Source organism: Pleurodeles waltl, chromosome 8 (assembly GCF_031143425.1).
Source record: "Pleurodeles waltl isolate 20211129_DDA chromosome 8, aPleWal1.hap1.20221129, whole genome shotgun sequence".
Classification (NCBI taxonomy): domain Eukaryota; kingdom Metazoa; phylum Chordata; class Amphibia; order Caudata; family Salamandridae; genus Pleurodeles; species Pleurodeles waltl.
In genome coordinates, this window is record NC_090447.1 from 1,308,040,950 (window position 1) to 1,308,060,741 (window position 19,792).

The 19,792-nt window shown below is 45.6% G+C and overlaps 1 protein-coding gene across 1 annotated transcript in view; it reads right to left on the minus strand.

The window, feature by feature from the left end:
- The window catches only part of MPHOSPH8 (M-phase phosphoprotein 8), a 286,382-nt gene that overhangs the window by 74,227 nt on the left and 192,363 nt on the right, over positions 1-19,792 (minus strand). The window contains exons 10-11 of the mRNA XM_069202290.1: positions 14,797-14,951; positions 1,230-1,384 (exon numbers count right to left, since the gene is read on the minus strand). Coding sequence (XP_069058391.1) covers positions 1,230-1,384; positions 14,797-14,951 — 310 coding nt within the window. The remainder of the gene's footprint in view (positions 1-1,229; positions 1,385-14,796; positions 14,952-19,792) is intronic.

The following is a 19,792-nucleotide window of genomic DNA, read 5'->3' on the forward strand; positions in this document are numbered from 1 at the left end:
GTACTTCTAATGACACTTTTTACACATATAATTAGTTTGCAATCGGAAATGATCCCCAAGATCAGTTTATTTCTTAATTGTTCATTTTTTAGATTGTCACCGCTGGGTGGCATATATACAACAAAAAGTCTTAAAGTTATCCCTTCCCATTGCTTAATTTCATCCAATTTGTCACTTTGGTGTAAACTTTGGTGTAAACTGTCAAAAATCCATAACACTGATCGCATTTAACGTACATTCTGTATAAACTCTTCATGTTACCAACCCAGTCAGTATCCTTAATGGCATGTTTAAGCTACTTGCATAAAAGGGAGAATTACTCAATTGTAATAGCTATGAATCCGCACTTAGCTGACATGGAAAATTTGTGCCCCTGTGCAGATTCCCAAAACACTTAGTGCCCTTTAAAAGCAGGGAGAATGTAAGACACATTAGCCTACAGATGTATCAAGGATAAAATACTGCATTGTGCCTTTAAGTTTTCCCAAGATATCCCAGGAGGCTCACCCTACACACCTGATAGACAGTTCATCTTCCATGCTGTACTTTGTGAGAATCCCCAAAATTAGACTCTGCCCTCCTTACCTTCATATTGAGGATTCTTTTGTTAGGTTTAATTTTATTTTAAATGTGTCTCAACAGAAAAAAACATTACAAATACAAACATCAAGATATGGCTCAATATGCTGTTTTAGAAACACATAGTACAGCATTAGCAGTCTGCCACTGGGATACTTTACTAGTTGATGGAATCAGGAGCATGTACAAATTATTGTCCATGCTGGACGCACTTGAAGCTCCCAGCGGGGAAAATAACGTGAGCTCAGTCTGCCAACCGGAAGAGTCTACAGACTGAATTGTCTGTCTTACTTATTCACTGAGGTAAGGTCACCCAATTCCCAGTACTCTCTGGTACTCTGTGCCTCTAGACAATCACAGGGGGCATCGAGCTCAGCACTATGGTAAAGGATGCCACACTCAGGCCTAGCCTCCTCACTACCCTGTTTACCATTCTTTCTCCACCTCACTGATGCACTACTCAATGGAAAACTCCCACTGTATACATTGTTTTGCAGCTAGGTTTGACCTATATAATTCAAATACATATATGCCCAACTTTCTTCATTTGACGTTTAAATTATATACAGACCTGAACAGAAGTGGAGAGTTGTGCAGATTATTAGATAAGGTATCACATAAATGTCATTATGGGACAAAAAATTAATTACCTTCCGGTATCACGTGTGGTGGCCTGTAACTGAAATCCAGAGCAAAATCAGGTCCTTCACAAAGTCGATAACATGCTATAGGAAAAACCGATTCATGCAGGATAAGACGAGAATCAAAGTAATCTCTGATGGTATCTTCTGCCACTCTAGATACACTGAAAAATATCAGAAAGTCACATTTACATTTCAAAATGAAAATGTTTACTATAGAAAACATGCTTCATAATGTATGCAATTAACCAGTGTAGGAAGCTGGCCTGGTATGTACTTACACCAGGTCCAGGTATCCCCTCCCAGTGAAGTGTAGGCAGTGTCTAGAAGCCAGGCTTTCTAGAGGCAGCTGTGGATGAGCAGCCAAGGCTTATCTTGGAGATATGCAAAGCTCATGCAATACCACTACAGTCACACAGTACTTACACTTGGCTGAACAAAAATAAAGGTACTTTATTTTTTGGAACACAGTATCAGAAAATACTAGCGAGGCAACCCTCCAATAGGAGGTAAGTAAATTATATATATATATATAGATATGGAAAATGTCACTTACCCAGTGTACATCTGTTTGTGGCATGAGACGCTGCAGATTCACATGCTGTGCATATCCCGCCATCTAGTGTTGGGCTCGGAGTGTTACAAGTTGTTTTTCTTCGAAGAAGTCTTTTCGAGTCATGAGATCGAGGGACTCCTCCCATTTCGGCTCCATTGCGCATGGGCATCAACTCCATTTTAGATTGTTTTCCCCGCAGAGGGTGAGGTAGGAGTAGTGTATATAGTAATAGTGCCCATGCAATGGAATAAGTATGTATGTACATAATGCGACTAAAAGTGATAAATTTACAAATTTACAAATGTACAGGTTTTATGTTTATCAACTTATAACGGCTACACGCTCCCGGGGAGGTGGGAGGGCGCATGTGAATCTGCAGCGTCTCATGCCACAAACAGATGTACACTGGGTAAGTGACATTTTCCGTTCGATGGCATGTGTAGCTGCAGATACACATGCTGTGCATAGACTAGTAAGCAGTTATCTCCCCAAAAGCGGTGGCTTAGCCTGTAGGAGTTGAAGTTGTTTGAAATAATGTTCTTAATACTGCTTGTCCTACTGTGGCTTGTTGTGTTGTTAACACATCCACGCAGTAATGTTTAGTGAATGTATAAGGCGTAGCCCATGTGGCTGCCTTACAGATTTCTGTCATTGGTATATTTCCTAGAAAGGCCATGGTGGTGCCTTTCTTTCTAGTGGAGTGTGCTTTTGGTGTAATAGGCAGTTCTCTCTTTGCTTTAATATAGCAGGTTTGAATACATTTAACTGTCCATCTGGCAATGCCTTGTTTGGATATTGGATTCCCTGCATGAGGTTTTTGGAAAGCTACAAACAATTGTTTTGTTTTGCGAATTTGCTTGGTTCTATCAATGTAATACATTAGTGCTCTTTTTATGTCTAATGTATGTAATGCTCTTTCAGCTACAGAGTCTGGTTCTGGAAAGAACACTGGGAGTTCTACTGTTTGATTTAAGTGGAACGGTGATATGACTTTTGGTAAAAATCTGGGATTTGTGCGTAGAACTACTTTATGTTTGTGTATTTGTATAAAGGGTTCTTGTATGGTAAAGGCTTGTATTTCACTTACTCTTCTAAGTGATGTGATAGCTATTAGGAAGGCTACTTTCCAGGTTAAGTATTGTATCTCACAAGAGTGCATGGGTTCAAATGGTGGACCCATGAGTCGTGTTAATACAATATTGAGGTTCCACGAAGGAACTGGTGGTGTTCTTGGTGGAATAATCCTTTTTAGACCCTCCATAAATGCTTTTATGACTGGATTCTGAATAGTGAAGTTGAATGTGTAATTTGCAGATATGCCGAAATTGCTGTGAGTTGTATTTTAATGGATGAAAAAGCTAACTTAGACTTTTGTAAGTGTAGTAAGTAGCTTACAATGTTTTTTGCGGATGCGTGTAATGGTTGAATTTGATTATTATGACAGTAATACACAAATCTTTTCCATTTATTTGTGTAGCAATGTCTTGTAGTAGGTTTTCTAGCCTGTTTAATGACCTCCATACATTCTTGTGTAAGGTCTAGATGTCCGAATTGTAAGACTTCAGATTGCTAGATTGAGCGATGTTGGATTCGGTTGTCTGATCTGTTGTTTGTGTTGAGTTAACAGATCTGGTCTGTTTGGCAGTTTGATATGAGGCACTACTGACAGGTCTAGCAGTGTTGTGTACCAAGGTTGTCGTGCCCAAGTTGGTGCTATTAGTATTAGTTTGAGTTTGTTTTGACTCATTTGTTTACGAGATACGGAAGGAGTGGGAGAGAGGGAAAAGCGTAAGCAAATATCCCTGACCAACTCATCCATAACGCATTGCCCTTGGAGTGAGGCTGTGGGTACCTGGATGCGAAGCTTTGGCATTTTGCGTTTTCTTTTGTTGTGAATAGGTCTATTTGCGATGTTCCCCATGTTTGGAAGTAGGTCTGTAGTATTTGGGGATGAATTTCCCATTTGTGGATCTGTTGGTGATCTAGACTGAGATTGTCGGCTAACTGGTTTTGAATTCCTGGTATGTATTGCGCTATTAGGCGAATGTGATTGTGAATCGCCCAATGCCAAATCTTTTGTGCTAAGCGAAACAACTGTGTTGAGTGTGTCCCTCCCTGTTTGTTTAAGTAATACATTGTTGTCATGTTGTCTGTTTTGACAAGAATGTGTTCGTGGGCTATTAGTGGTTAAAATGCTTTCAACGCTAGAAACACTGCTAGTAGTTCTAACTGATTTATATGAAGATGTTTCTGCTGAGTGTCCCATTGTCCCTGGATGCTGTGTTGGTTGAGGTGTGCTCCCCACCCTACCATGGAAGCATCTGTTGTGATCACGTATTGAGGCACTGGGTCTTGAAAAGGCCGCCCTTGGTTTAAATTTATAGGATTCCACCATTGAAGCAAGGTGTATGTTTGGCGGTCTATCAACACTAGATCTTGAAGTTAACCCTGTGCTTGTGACCATTGTTTTGCTAGGCACTGTTGTAAGGGCCGCATGTATAATCTTATGTTTGGGACAATGGCTATGCATGATGACATCATGCCTAGTAGTTTCATCACTAATTTTACCTGCAAACTTTGGCTTGGGTGCATGCTTTGTATTACGTTTTGGAATGCTTGTACCCTTTAAGGACTTGGAGTGGCAATCCCTTTTTTGTGTTGATTGTTGCGCCTAAGTATTGTTGTATTTGACACGGCTGTAAGTGTGATTGATGGTAGTTTAATGAGAACCCTAGTTTGTGAAGGGTTTCTATGACGTATTTTGTGTGTTGAAGACACTGTTTTTGCGTGTTGGTTTTGATTAACCAATCGTCTAGATACGGGAATACGTGTATGTGCTGTCTTCTGATATGGGCTGCTACTACTGCCAGGCATTTTGTAAATACCGTTGGTGCTGTTGTTATCCCGAATGGTAACACTTTGAATTGGTAATGTACTCCTTCAATTACAAACCGTAAGTATTTCCTGTGTGAAGGATGTATGGGTATATGGAAGTACGCATCCTTGAGATCTAATGTTGTCATGTAGTCTTGTTGTTTGAGCAAGGGGATTACGTCTTGAAGTGTCACCATGTGAAAGTGGTCTGACTTGATGTAAAGATTTAGTGTTCTGAGAACTAAGATGGGTCTCAGAGTCTTGTCCTTTTTGGGTATAAGAAAATACAGGGAATAAACACCTGTTGCTCTCTGATGGTTGGGTACGAGTTCTATTGCATCCTTTTGCAACAACGCTTGGAATTCTAGGTGTAATAGATCTAAGTGTTGTTTGGACATGTTGTGTGTTCTTGGAGGCACATTTGGCGGTAATTGTAGGAATTCTATGCAATAACCATGTTGGATAATGGCTAGGACCCATGAATCTGTTATTTCTTCCCAGTTGTGGTAAAAATCTTTGAGTCTCCCCCCCCACTGGTGTTGTGTGTTGGGGACTTGTAACACTGAAGTCACTGTTTATTTTGAGGGGTCTTTGGAACTTTCCTCTAGATTTGGGGAAATGTCCACCTCTGTTTTGTCCCCGAAAGCCTCCTCTTTGATACTGGCCCTGGTATGTGGGTATGGTTTGTGAGGTTGAGGGTTCTGTGCTTTGGGCCCGAAACCCTCCTCTAAATTGTGTCTTCCTAAATGTGCCTCTGCTCTGTGGGGAGTAGAGCGCGCCCATGGCCTTGGCCGTATCTGTGTCCTTTTTTTAGCTTCTCTATAGCTGTGTCCACCTCCGGCCCAAACAACTGCTGTCCATTAAAAGACATATTAAGCACAGCCTGTTGGATTTCGGGCTTAAATCCGGAGGTGCGTAGCCATGCGTGCCTCCGAATAGTGACCGCTGTATTCACTGTTCTTGCGGCTGCGTCTGCTGCATCCATTGCCGATCGTATCTGGTTGTTCGAGATACTTTGGCCCTCTTCCACCACTTGTTGTGCACGCTTTTGGAACTCTTTGGGCAGATGTTCTATAAAGTGCTGCATTTCATCCCAATGAGCCCTGTCATATCTTGACAATAAGGCCTGGGAATTGGCAATGCGACATTGGTTGGCTGCTTGTGCTGCAACTCTTTTCCCAGCTGCATCAAACTTTCGACTTTCTTTGTCAGGTGGTGGTGCATCTCCAGAGGTGTGTGAATTAGCCCTTTTACGTGCTGCGCCTACTACTACTGAGTCAGGTGTCAGTTGTTGTGTGATGTACACAGGGTCTGTCGGGGAGGCTTGTACTTTTTTTCTACCCTATGCGTGATGGCTCTGCCTTTGACGGGTTCTTCAATCAATCAATCAATCAATCAATCACTGCATTTGTAAAGCGTGCTACATACCCGCAAGGGTCTCAAGGCGCTGGGGAGGGGGGGTGCTACTGGTCGAAGAGCCAGGTCTTGAGGAGTCTTCTGAAGGACAGCAGGTCCTGGGTCTGTCGTAGGATGGTGGGAAGAGTGTTCCAGGTCTTGGCGGCGAGATAGGAGAAGGATCTGCCGCCGGCATTGGTTTTTTTGGATGCGGGGGACTGTGGCGAGGGCGAGGTTGGCTGAGCGGAGGCTTCGGGTGGGGGTGTGGAAGCTGAGTCGGTTGTTGAGGTAGGTGGGTCCGGTGTTGTGCAGTGCTTTGTGTGCGTGGATCAGGAGCTTGAAGGTGATCCTTTTGTTGATGGGGAGCCAGTGCAGGCCTCTCAGGTGGAGTGTGATGAGTCGGGCCGAGGCGTTCTGGATGCGCTGGAGTCGTCTCAGGAGCTTGTTTGTAGTTCCTGAGTAGAGGGCGTTCCCGTAGTCGAGTCTGTTGCTGATGAGGGCCTGGGTAACGATTTTTCTCGTGTCGAGGGGGATCCATTTGAAGATCCTGCAGAGCATACAGAGGGTGTTGAAGGAGGACGCGGAGACGGCGTTCTGGATGCGCTGGAGTCGTCTCAGGAGCTTGTTTGTAGTTCCTGAGTAGAGGGCGTTCCCGTAGTCGAGTCTGTTGGTGATGAGGGCCTAGGTAACGGTTTTTCTCGTGTCGAGGGGGATCCATTTGAAGATCCTGCGGAGCATACGGAGGGTGTTGAAGCAGGACGCGGAGACGGCGTTGACTTGCCTGGTCATGGAGAGAGTGGAGTTGAGGATGACCCCCAGGTTGCGTGCGTGGTCCGTGGGTTCCGGGGCTGTGCCTAGTGACGTGGGCCACCAAGAGTCGTCCCAGGCTGATGGGGTGGGTCCGAGAATGAGGACCTCCGTCTTGTCTGAGTTCAGCTTCAGTCTGCTGTTCTTCATCCGGTCAGCTATGGCCTTCATTCCTCGGTGGAGGTTAGCTTTGGCGGTGTGGGGATCTTCAGTGAGGGATATGATCAGCTGGGTGTCGTCAGCGTAGGAGATGATGTTGAGGTTGTGTTGTCGTGCGACGTGGGCGAGGGGGGCCATGTAGATATTGAACAGTGTCTGGCTGAGGGAGGATCCCTGTGGGACGCCGCAGATGATCTCAGTGGTTTTGGAGCGGAAGGGTGGGAGGCGGACGCTCTGGGTTCTGCCGGAGAGGAAGGATGTGGTCCAAGCCAGGGCCTTCTCTTGGATACCGGTGTCATGGAGGCGTGCTGATAGGGTGCGGTGGCAGACCGTGTCAAAGGCTGCTGATAGGTCCAGGAGGATGAGGGCGGCTGTTTCTTCTTTGTCCATCAGGGTCCGGATGTCGTCAGTGGCGGCGATGAGGGCGGTCTCGGTGCTGTGGTTACTGCGAAAACCAGATTGGGACGGGTCCAGGATGTTGTTGACTTCGAGGTAGCGGGTCAACTGTTTGTTGACAATCTTCTCGGTCACTTTTGCCGGGAAAGGGAGCAGGGAGATGGGACGTAAGTTCTTGAGGTCCTTGGGGTCCGCCTTGGGCTTCTTCAGAAGGGCGTTGCTCTCGGCGTGCTTCCAGCTTTCTGGGAAGATTGCTGTCTCGAAGGAACAGTTGATTGTTTTCCGGAGGTGGGGCGCGATAGCTGCGCTAGCTTTGTTGAAGACGTGGTGAGGGCAGGGGTCCGATGGGGATCCGGAGTGGATGGAGTTCATGGTTTTGATGGTGTCTTCGTCGCTGACGCTGGACCAGACGGTCAGGCGACTGGTGCGAGTGGTGGTCGCAGGGGTGGTGGACTCGGTGGTGGGTGCGGGGGGGGGGGGGTCGGGGTTGAAGCTGTTGTGGATGTCGGTGATCTTGCAGTGGAAGAAGGTGGCCAGGGAGTCGCACAGGTCTTGAGATGGCGGGATGTCATTGGTGATGGAGCTGGGGTTGGAGAGTTCTTTCACAATGCTGAAGAGCTCTTTGGTGTTGTGTGCGTTGTTGTCTAGGCGGTCCTTGAAGGCGGTCTTCTTGGCGGTCCTGATGAGTTGGTGATGTCTGCGGGTGGCGCTCTTGAGGGCTGTGTGGTTGTCTGGTGTTCGGTCGTGGAGCCATTTCTTCTCCAGCTTCCGACAGGTGTGCTTGGAGATCCGGAGGTCCTCGGTGAACCAGGCGGCTTTCTTGTTGGTGTGGTTGGTTGTAAAGGCTTTGAGAGGGGCAAGGGTGTTGGCGCAGTCGTTGATCCACTGTGTGAGGTTGGTCGCGGCAGTGTCTGGGTCGGTGGGTGGTCTCAGGGCGAGGGCGGTAGTCAGTTGGTCCCCGGTGACCTTGCCCCAGCAGTGGCGTGGTAGCTGTTGGGTGCGGTAGTGTGTGGTGGGTTTTCTGAAGGTGAAGTGGACACATCTGTGGTCGGTCCAGTGTGGTTCGGTGGTGTGGTTGAAGGAAACGTGGGGGCTTGCGGAGAAGATGGGGTCGAGCGTGTGTCTAGCCGCGTGAGTGGGTGTCGTTACTAGCTGTTTGAGTCCGAGGTTGGCGAGGTTGTCGATCAGGGCGGTGGAGTTGGCGTCGTTGTTGTTCTCGAGGTGGAAGTTCAGGTCCCCGAGGAGGATGTAGTCCGTGGAAGCGAGGGCGTGGGTGCTGATGAGGTCAGCGATGGTGTCACTGAACTGTGGGCGGGGTCCGGGAGGTCTGTAGATGAGAGTTCCTCTGAGGGTGGTGTTGGGGTCGGTGTGGATCTGGAAGTGCATTTGCTCGGCGGTGGTGAGGGTGTCATCGGTGTTCGTTGAGATTTTGATGGAGTCTTTGTGGATGATGGCGATTCCTCCTCCCACTCCGTTAGTGCGGTCTCTGCGGGAGATCTTGTAGCCCTGTGGGATGGCTATGGCAATGTCTGGTGCTGAGGTGGCGTTCAGCCAGGTCTCCGTCAGGAAGGCGACGTCAGGGGCAGTGGAGTCTAGGAGGTCCCAAAGTTCGATGGCGTGCTTGCGAGCGGAGCGGGTGTTGAGGAGGATGCAGCGGAGGGGGTTGGGTTCTCTGGCTGGTGGTGTGGAGGGTTGGATGCTGGTGAATCTGCAGTTCCGGCAGGTGAAAGGCCCCTGGGTGCGTTTCGGGGTGGCCCGGTAGCAGGGGTGGTCTCGTCTGGTGTCGAGTGCGTGGAGGGTGCTTGCGTCGTAGTGCAGTCTGGTGTTGCGGGGGGTGCGGGTTCCAGGGGTTCTGGTGCTGGGTGCGGTCCAGGCGCGGACGGGCGCAGACGGGCTTGCCTTAGGTGCGCCTTCGGCGCGCCAGCGGAGCGCCCGCTTCGCGGCCTCCATATGAGGGCAGAGGGAGGGAGGAGCAGCTGGGAGGTGGGAGCGGGGCGGCCAATGGGAGTGAAGGGGGCAGGGCAGCAGGGGCTCAGCAGCAAGGGAAAAACCCGGGGAAAAACCCAGAGGAAAAACCCAGGGGAAAACCCGGGGAAAAAACGGCGGGAGAGGGACAACAGAGCACAGGGGTACAGAAAGCAAAACACAGGGGCACAGAATGAAAAAAACAAGTGGCATAGAAGCACAAGCTCAGGCGAATAGAAAAAAGGGAGCGGGTAGTCAGGCGGCAAAAGCGGCAACAGAGGTTCAACCCACAGGGGGCTGTGTGGCAGATGGGGGGAGCGACCTGCCTGGTGACAGGGTCCTTGAAATACTTGTTTTGCGTGTTTCAACATCCCTGGTAACATCGGGAGACTTTGGTACTGACTGTGTGTTGACGACAAAGTATTAAATAAAAAGTCATCCTAAATGGGTTCAGCATGCAGTGTCACATTGTGGAATGCCGCTGCTCTGGACACCACTTGCGTTTAAGGCAGTACTATCCTCAGGTGGAGATGGCCTTGCTGGGTAGCAGCCTGGACTATTGTCAGATACTGGTGCATCATATAGATCCCATGCATCTGGGTCATCCTGGCTCATCCCTGTGTGCGTTGGAGATTGCATCATAGGTGGGGTCGCAATTGGTGATGGTTGCGGTGAGTGGTGTGGCGATGGTTGTGGCGAAAACCGTGGTGGAGTTACTTCTTTTGCCACTTTTGCTTTCGGTTGTTTCTCTGTGTCCTTGAAAGCAAGTTTTCTTTTCATCCTTATAGGAGGGAGAGTTCTTATTTTCCCTGTTTCCTTTTGAATATGGAGCCTTCTTTGGGTATAATCTGGCTCCCCTGCTTCTAGCTCTTGTGCAAATCTATGGCCTTGTAGTTGTTCAGAAAGGCCCTGTTCTTCGGAGTAGGAGCTTGTTTTCGGCTCCGAAGCTGGGTGTTTCGGTACCAAAACTTTTTCTACAGTCTTTTTCGGCTCCGAAGCTACTTTTTTAGGTTTCGGTGTGCCGATATCTCGGTGCCGACTTATTTCGGGGCCAGTCTCCCGGTGTCGAGTCTGGTCTGAGCCAGATTCTCGGTGTCGAGTATGCTGCGTGCCGGGATCTCGACCGGAGTCTGAAGACTTTGACACGTGGGTGCCCTTTTTCGGTGCCGATGGTTGGTCACCAATTGTACGGGTTAAGCCATGGCCTGCCGGCGGTGGCGTCCCCTGGGCCTTCATGATTTTGGCGTGAGTTTTGGTCGGGCTTCTTTACTCCCGATTTTCGGCACCTGCTCTGTTTCGGGCTCGTCCGAGTCGGCGATGGAGAAAGTCTCCTCTTCCTCAACGTTGCAGTGTCCTGACGGCGCCGATGCCATTTGAAGCCTTCGTGCTCTGCGGTCCCGTAGCGTTTTCTTCGATTGAAACGCCCGACAGGCCTCGCAGGTATCCTCTTTTTGTTCGGGGGACAAACACAAATTACAGACCAGATGTTGATCTGTGTAAGGATACTTGTTGTGGCATTCGGGGCAGAAGCGGAATGGGGTCCGTTCCATTAGTCTTGAAGACGCACGCGGTCGGGCCGACTAGGCCCCGCTGGGGAATCGAAGCCCCGAAGGGCTACCGCAGCTCTTCTTGATTCGGTGTCGACCTGCGTTAACTAACCCGATACCGAACGTCAACAATAACGCCTAATTTTCTGAGATTTAACTAACTTTCAGAACCGAAACACGGAGCGAAGAAGAACACGTCCGAACCCGATGGCGGAAAGAAAACAATATAAGATGGAGTCAACGCCCATGCGCAATGGAGCCGAAATGGGAGGAGTCCCTCGATCTCGTGACTCGAAAAGACTTCTTCAAAGAAATACAACTTGTAACACTCCGAGCCCAACACTAGAAGGCGGGATATGCACAGCATGTGTATCTGCAGATACACATATATACACACACACACACACACACACACACACACTAATAAACAGTAAGAGGCATAAAAAGGTTGGAAAACACTGTAAAATAGCAACAAGCAATAGTAGCCCTAGGAAGAGCCCAAACCATATACTAAGCAAGTGGAATGCGAACACAGGGCCCCCACCTAGGTAAGTAGAGGGGAGCTGGGAGTACTAGGAAACCACACAGGTAAGTAATGCAGTACCCGCCAGCGACCAGGAATGCAGGAATAAAACACTGGATTTCACCAAAACCACCCAAAGGATGAAAATAAGAAAAAGAAGATGCTCAGAAGAGCCTGCAAGAAATCAGCAATGGATTCCCGAAAATGGATTACTGAAGACGGAGACCTGTGGAGAGAGGGGACAAAGTCCAGAAGTGTCTGTGGATTCCGGGGGGAGTAGGAGATACTACCCACCCAGAAGTACCTTTTGCCGTTGGTCGACGAAGAAGGAAGACAGGTCAGCACAGAAGCTGGAGAACAGCTCTTGATGCGTACAAAAGGTGTCCCACGCTGGAAGCTGGATTGTAGATGGGTGTCGGTGAAGGATTTCCACCAACAAGCCTTGTCAATGGTAAATACGCGGTTGGAGGAAAAGAGGTGCTGCCAGGGACCAGCAAGGTCCAGGAGGAATCCACCCAGGAGAGGGGAGTCACTGGGGACCCTCCGGATCGTAGTGGCTTGAGGAAGCTACCCCTCCCAAACCAGTCAAACCTATTTTCAAAGGGAGAGGGTGCTGCCTCCCTCTCCCAAAGGAAATCCTTTGTTTCCGCCTTCCTGGGCTTGATCAGATCAAGCAGCAGGAAGGCAGAAACACGTCTGAGGGGTGGCAGCATCTGGGCTGCGCCGAAAACCCTGTAAGACTGGTGGTAGTTATGCTGGGGTTCCTTTAAGGAGCCCCCAAAGTGCATTGAATCATACTTTCAATACTTACAAAAGCATTGGGGTATGATTCTTACTTGTTTGATACCAAACATGCCCAGGTTCGGAGTTACCATTATGTAGCTGGAAATAGGTGGTCAGGAGGATCCCAGTGAACATAGTCAAGCACACTGACAACAGGCTGAAAATGGGGGTAACCATGCCAAAAAAGAGAGCACTTTCCTACAAACAGTTTACTAGTGTGATAGACACTGTTACCAGTGATCATAGTTTACCATTATGGCTATTTTTTCATATCTGCTTGTTTCAAAGTGAAAGCTAGCTATTCATAAACAAAAATAAGGAGAGCAACGTTCTCTGCATCATTACAGAACACAGAGCTGAGGCAGAGTCATTTCATTTTAATAATCTATCCTTTGTTTATATTAGCCAGGCTTCTCCAAGAACTAACTTGTGAGCTACTGGTAACTGTCCAGCTACCTATAAATAGCTCTCCTGTGTCCAGCCCAGCCTACTAAATTAGAAGATTTTGCTTGTCTGATTTAATACATGTAGACCAACGATGTGTATTCTAGACAAAATATGTGTTTTCAGAACTCAAAACCAGATGTGCAAAACCTGATACGTGACTGATAAACATGGGGCTTTTGGGAGACTTATTAGTAATATTATTATGTTGGTGTCAAGGCCTTTGCACTATCTCTCTATGCATTACCTATAAATAGGCATTCCAAATCGACACCGCATGTTTTACAATAATACTGGTAATTTGTTTTAATGCACTGAGGTGATCATGGTTTGCACATGGGTGCGACGACTTTTATATTTTCTGATGTGGAATATTAATAGTAGCTCGGGATGATTTTTATTGAACATAAGTAGCACCTATTACAGAAAGGATGGATACACCGTTGTAAAAAGAAAAAGGTGCAATCATCCAGTGTTAGTCATGTGTCCTTGTCCTATCTTTGCAACAGGCGTCCAGAGATATCACAGAGCGCATTTCTAAAGCATGCCCACTGCTCCATTATACAATACTTTCACAGAGAAACATTTTCTTTATTATTTGGAATAAATAGTCATTTGCTGGTAGCTGTGTTGCATTTATATTTCTAGGAGACATGGTTTTGTGCAGTGTTTACCCAAGGTCCAGGACGACTCTCCTGTTCCCTTGTTAATTAGAAACAGACTTTAATGTTTAGCAAAAGTATGTAGTGAAGATCAACTGGTTGCCTGGCATATATTAGCCACCAGGATGCCCCTGTTAACTGCAGTAGAAGCAACTGGGTCACATGCCCAAGACATAGAAGATCAAAAGACAAATGGTGACCCAGTTATTAAAATAGTATACTTGGTTACGGGCTTTGCTTTTCTTGGCCACAGCAAAGCCTACCAAAATCTGGTCATCCACCAGCACTGATCGTATCCTATTAGCACAGAAAGTGAGTGCTAGTCTAGGTTCCAGACTTAGTTGCCACTCCTCTTACTCAGAAGATGAGGAGATGGAAAGGAAGATGGAAAAGTTATAAGTTGGCCTATGTGGAAGGTAGATATCATTTTCAGTAGTCGTGAAAGGAAAATACGTAGAACCCATTTGTCTGGGTAAAAAACAGTCAAAAAAACGTACTGAGGATGCAACTTTTCAACTTTAGGGGCCAAAGTAATCACAACCAATAAGATAACACTGAGTGCCAGAAGATTATCAGAACTACTGTGCACTGGTATGAATGGTGACGCCATGAGGAATGTCACTACTAAGTCTAACTCCACAGCAGATGTGCAAAGGGTGTGAGCTGAAACATATACAATAATCATTTCAAGAACAGTGCCCTGGGGCAAGTTGAAAAAAGGTGGCTGGAAGGTAAGACATTAAAATGTATAAAGGGCAGCAAATAGCCTTTGATGGAGGAAACTGCCTTGATGAGCAAGGCAGAATACAAACCACAGATCATCATGACATAGGAAAGCCTCAAAAGGGTTTATACATGTAGTTGTGCACCAAGAAAAACATTTAATCCAGCACCCGCATAAACAGACTTGCCGGCTAGCTTCCAGGCAACTAATATGATGTCCGCTACCTCTCTCAGCAAGCAGTAGTTCTCTGACACCACTCAATGTCCACACATGTAGACAAAACATCTGAGGAGTGATTTGAAAATCAACCTGCTACAATAAGATCTAGCCTTTCGAGAGGGGAACAGGGGTCCAAATGCAATATTCCAACAGATTGGTTTACTGATTCCTCTCTGCCAAATCTTAGTCAATAAAAACCATAAGTGCCTGATTTTGAGTTCGGTGGTAAATCCTGATTTAGAGTTCAGTAGTACGTTCAGAGAGATTTCCATCTGCATAATGTTTGTCTATCCATCCTATTTCTTTGGTGAATTAAGTTCCAGTGGTGTCCTACCCCACCAGATTTAGCTCTTTCTCAAGACTTCAGAGGATTTGTCCAGTACCAACTAACTAACTCCAAAAGACGTAACAAGTTTGGCTTTACAGAATGGCTGTTGAGCTAGATCCCAAAAGATAGCTGTAGTTTTAATCAGAATTGTATCCAGAAGAAGAAAGGATTGCTAACCTTAGCAATTCACTTACGTTTCCAGATGAGTTTTAAGAAGTTCATACACAAGCACATTATTGCTCTGTTTGGCAAAATGCAGTGCACTATTCTGGTGTTTTGACAATGTGTTGCAGTCTGCTCCAGCTTCAATCATCAGTCGCACAACGTCGAAATTACCTCTCTTACAAGCCTAGAAAGTAGAAAGAAAATTAAGAGGAAGGAAACAATGACATTCCTGCACTAAACTTAGGGAATAGAAAATTACTTTAACACAATATACATTTGCTCTTTAACTTGCTTCGATAACTCCAGAAATCAATAATTCCTAAAAATGTATATATAACTTACAAAACCAGACTATGCAAAAAAAAGAAAACAATCTTAACTCTGTGGTTGTGTCAGATAGGAATCAAAACTGTCCATTTCCCATCTAATACTCATTATTAGGACACAACACCTGCCACTTTTGACTGCATCATCTGAAACCAAAATATGTTTCTTTCTTGCAGGAGTAATTTTGAGATTTCTGGATCCATATGCTGCACATAATTCTCCCATTTAGTAGGAGGGTCCGGAATTGTCTCTTGGAATGCCAAATCCTTACCTTCAGGTGGTGCTAATGATTTTGGTGTCCTGTCACCCCCTTATGACGTTAGCCACATGCCATGGAAGCCACTATGTATGATCACATCTTCAGATTCCTTTTTGCTCTTTGGCAACTCTTGTCCTTGTTGTGGCATCCTATTTTCTTATGTATTGTAGGAAGTTGGCTCTGTATGCACTATTTCAAAGTAAGGAATAGTATGCACAGAGTCCAAGGGTTCCCCTTAGAGGTAAGATAGTGGCAAAAAGAGATAATACCAATGCTCTATGTTGTGGTAGTGTGGTCGAGCAGTAGGCTTATCAAAGGAGTAGTGTTAAGCATTTGTTGTACACACACAGGCAATAAATGAGGAACACACACTCAGACAATTCCAGGCCAATAGGTTTTTGTATAGAAAATGAAAATGTCACTTACCCAGTGTACATCTGTTCGTGGCATTAGTCGCTGCAGATTCACATGTTGAGCACAGTCCGCTGCCTGGTGTTGGGCTCGGAGTATTACAAGTTGTTTTTCTTCGAAGAAGTCTTTTTTGGTCACGAGACCGAAGGACTCCTCCCTCTTCGGCTCCATTGCGCATGGGCGTCGACTCCATCTTAGATTGTTTTCCCCGCAGAGGGTGAAGCTGGAGTTGTTTGCTATAAATAGTGCCCATGCAATGGAGTGAATACGTATGTACATAAAAAGTTTATAATAATTATTTACAAATGTACAAATGTTTAAGATTTAAGATTTACTTCTAAACGGCTACAGGCTTCCCGGGGAGGTGGGAGGGCACATGTGAATCTGCAGCGACTAATGCCACGAACAGATGTACACTGGGTAAGTGACATTTTCAGTTCGATGGCATATGTTGCTGCAGATACACATGTTGAGCATAGACTATAAAGCAGTTACCTCCCCTAAAAGCGGTGGTTTAGCCTGTAGGAGTTGAAGTAGTTTGGAATAATGTTCTTAGTACAGCTTGGCCCACTGTAGCTTGTTGTGCATTTAGTACATCTACACAGTAGTGTTTAGTAAATGTATGAGGCGTAGACCAGGTTGCAGCCTTACATATTTCGCTCATAGGAATGTTTCCTAGAAAGGCCATTGTAGCACCTTTCTTTCTGGTTGAGTGTGCCTTTGGTGTAATAGGCAATTCTCTCTTGGCTTTAAGATAGCATGTTTGAATACATCTGACTATCCATCTAGCAATGCCTTGTTTAGAGATTGGATTTCCTATGTGTGGTTTTTGAAAAGCTATGAACAGTTGTTTTGTTTTCCTGATTAACTTTGTTCTGTCAATGTAGTGCATTAGTGCTCTTTTGATGTCTAATGTATGTAGTGCCCTTTCAGCCACGGAATCTGGCTGTGGGAAGAACACTGGTAATTCTACTGTTTGATTTAAATGGAATGGTGAGATTACTTTTGGTAGAAATTTGGGATTTGTTCTTAGAACTATTTTATTTTTGTGTATTTGAATAAATGGTTCTTGTATGGTAAATGCCTGTATTTCACTTACTCTTCTGAGGGATGTGATTGCAATGAGAAATGCGACTTTCCACGTTAAATATTGCATTTCACAGGAATGCATGGGTTCAAAAGGTGGACCCATGAGTCTTGTTAAGACGATGTTAAGGTTCCACGAAGGAACTGGTGGTGTTCTTGGTGGTATAATTCTTTTTAGCCCTTCCATGAATGCTTTAATAACTGGTATTCTAAATAGAGACGATGAATGAGTAGTTTGTAGGTAAGCAGATATTGCTGTGAGGTGTATTTTTATAGATGAAAAAGCGAGGGTTGCTTTTTGCAAATGTAGTAAGTATCCCACTATGTCCTTTGTAGAGGCATGCAATGGTTGGATTTGATTGGTATGGCAGTAGCAAACAAATCTTTTCCACTTAGATGCATAGCAGTGTCTAGTGGAAGCTTTTCTAGCTTGTTTTATGACCTCCATACATTCTTGTGTGAGGTCTAAGTGTCCGAATTCTAGGATTTCAGGAGCCAAATTGCTAGATTCAATGATGCTGGGTTTGGATGCCTGATCTGTTGTTTGTGTTGTGTTAACAGATCTGGTCTGTTGGGTAGTTTGACATGCGGTACTAGTGAAAGGTCTAGTAGAGTTGTATACCAAGGTTGTCTTGCCCATGTGGGTGCTATCAGTATGAGTTTGAGTTGGTTTTGACTCAATTTGTTTACTAGATATGGAAGGAGAGGGAGAGGGGGAAAAGCGTATGCAAATATCCCTGACCAACTCATCCATAGAGCATTGCCTTGTGATTCGCTGTGTGGGTACCTGGATGCGAAGTTTTGGCATTTTGCGATTTCTTTTGTTGCGAACAAATCTATCTGGGGTGTTCCCCAAATTTGAAAGTAATTGTTCAGAACTTGGGGGTGAATTTCCCATTCGTGGACTTGTTGGTGATCTCGCGAAAGGTTGTCTGCTAGTTGGTTTTGGATCCCTGGAATAAATTGTGCTATTAGACGAATGTGGTTGTGAATCGCCCACTGCCATATTTTTTGTGTTAGGAGACACAATTGTGTTGAGTGTGTTCCTCCTTGTTTGTTTAAATAATACATTGTTGTCATGTTGTCTGTTTTGACAAGAATGTATTTGTGTGTTATTATGGGTTGAAAGGCTTTTAACGCTAGAAATACTGCTAACAGTTCTAGGTAATTTATATGAAATTTTGTTTGGTGTACGTCCCATTGTCCTTGAATGCTGTGGTGATTGAGGTGTGCTCCCCACCCTGTCATGGAAGCATCTGTTGTTATAACGTATTGAGGCACTGGGTCCTGAAATGTCCGCCCTTTGTTTAAATTGTTGCTGTTCCACCATAGAAGCGAGAGGTATGTTTGGCGGTCTACCAACACCAGATCTAGAAGTTGACCCTGTGCTTGTGACCATTGTGATGCTAGGCACTGTTGTAAGGGTCGCATGTGTAGTCTTGCGTTTGGGACAATGGCTATGCATGATGACATCATGCCTAGAAGTTTTAGCACAAATTTTGCTTGTATCTTTTGGTTTGGAAACATAGCACTTATTACCTTGTGGAATGCTTGAACTCTTTGTGGACTTGGAGTGGCAATTCCTTTTGATGTGTTGATGGTTGCCCCTAGATATTGTTGTGTCTGACACGGTTCGAGGTGTGACTTTGTATAGTTGATGGAGAAACCCCGTTTGTGAAGGGTTTGTATGACATGTGGTGTTGTTTGTGCACTTTCTTACTGTGTTGGTCTTGATTAGCCAATCGTCTAGGTAAGGAAACGCATGTATTTGTTGTCTCCTGATATGTGCTGCTACTACTGCTAGACATTTTGTGAATACTCTTGGTGCAGTTGTTATTCCGAATGGCAACACCTTGAATTGGTAATGTATTCCTTTGAATACGAACCTTAGGTACTTTCTGTGAGAAGGATGTATCGGTATATGAAAGTACGCATCTTTTAGGTCTAATGTGGTCATGTAATCTTGCTGTTTGAGCAGTGGAATGATGTCTTGTAGTGTGACCATGTGAAAGTGGTCCGATATGATGTAGGTATTTAGTGTCCTGAGATCTAATATTGGTCTTAATGTTTTGTCTTTTTTTGGAATTAGAAAGTACAGGGAGTAAACTCCTGTGTTTTTTTGTTGTACTGGTACTAATTCTATTGCATCCTTTTGCAGTAGTGCTTGAACTTCTAGTCCTAAAAGTTCTAAATGTTGTAGTGACATTTTGCGTGTTTTTGGAGGGATGTTTGGTGGGAATTTGTGGAATTCTATGCAATAGCCATGTTGGATTATTGCTAGTACCCAATTGTCTGTTGTAATCTGCTGCCAAGATTGGTAGAATTGGCTTAGTCTTCCCCCCACTGGTGTTGAGTGAAGGGGTTGTGTGACTTGAAAGTCACTGTTTAGGTGGAGGTGTTTTTGGAGTTTGGAATTTTCCCCTACTCCTTGAGAATTGACCCCCTCTATATACCCTGAAACCTCCCCTTTGGAATGAACCCTGATAGGGTGTGGTTCTTGTTTGTTGGCTGGTGGTGTCTGTGGGTTGGCCACGAAACCCCCCTCTAAATGGAGTTTTTCTAAAAGAGCCTCTGCTCTGCGGGGAGTAGAGTGCGCCCAAGGCTTTGGCAGTGTCTGTGTCCTTTTTAAGTTTTTCAATGGCTGTGTCCACTTCAAGGCCAAAAAGTTGTTTTTCGTTGAATGGCATATTAAGGACAGCCTGCTGGATTTCAGGTTTGAACCCTGAAGTGCGGAGCCATGCGTGTCTCCTTATGGTGACAGCAGTGTTGACTGTTCTTGCTGCAGTATCGGCTGCGTCCATTGAAGAGCGGATTTGATTGTTCGAGATCGTTTGTCCCTCTTCAACTATTTGCTGCACCCTTTTTTGGTATTCCTGGGGAAGATGGTCTATGAGAAGTTGCATCTCATCCCAGTGTGCGCGGTCATATCGGGCTAGCAGCGC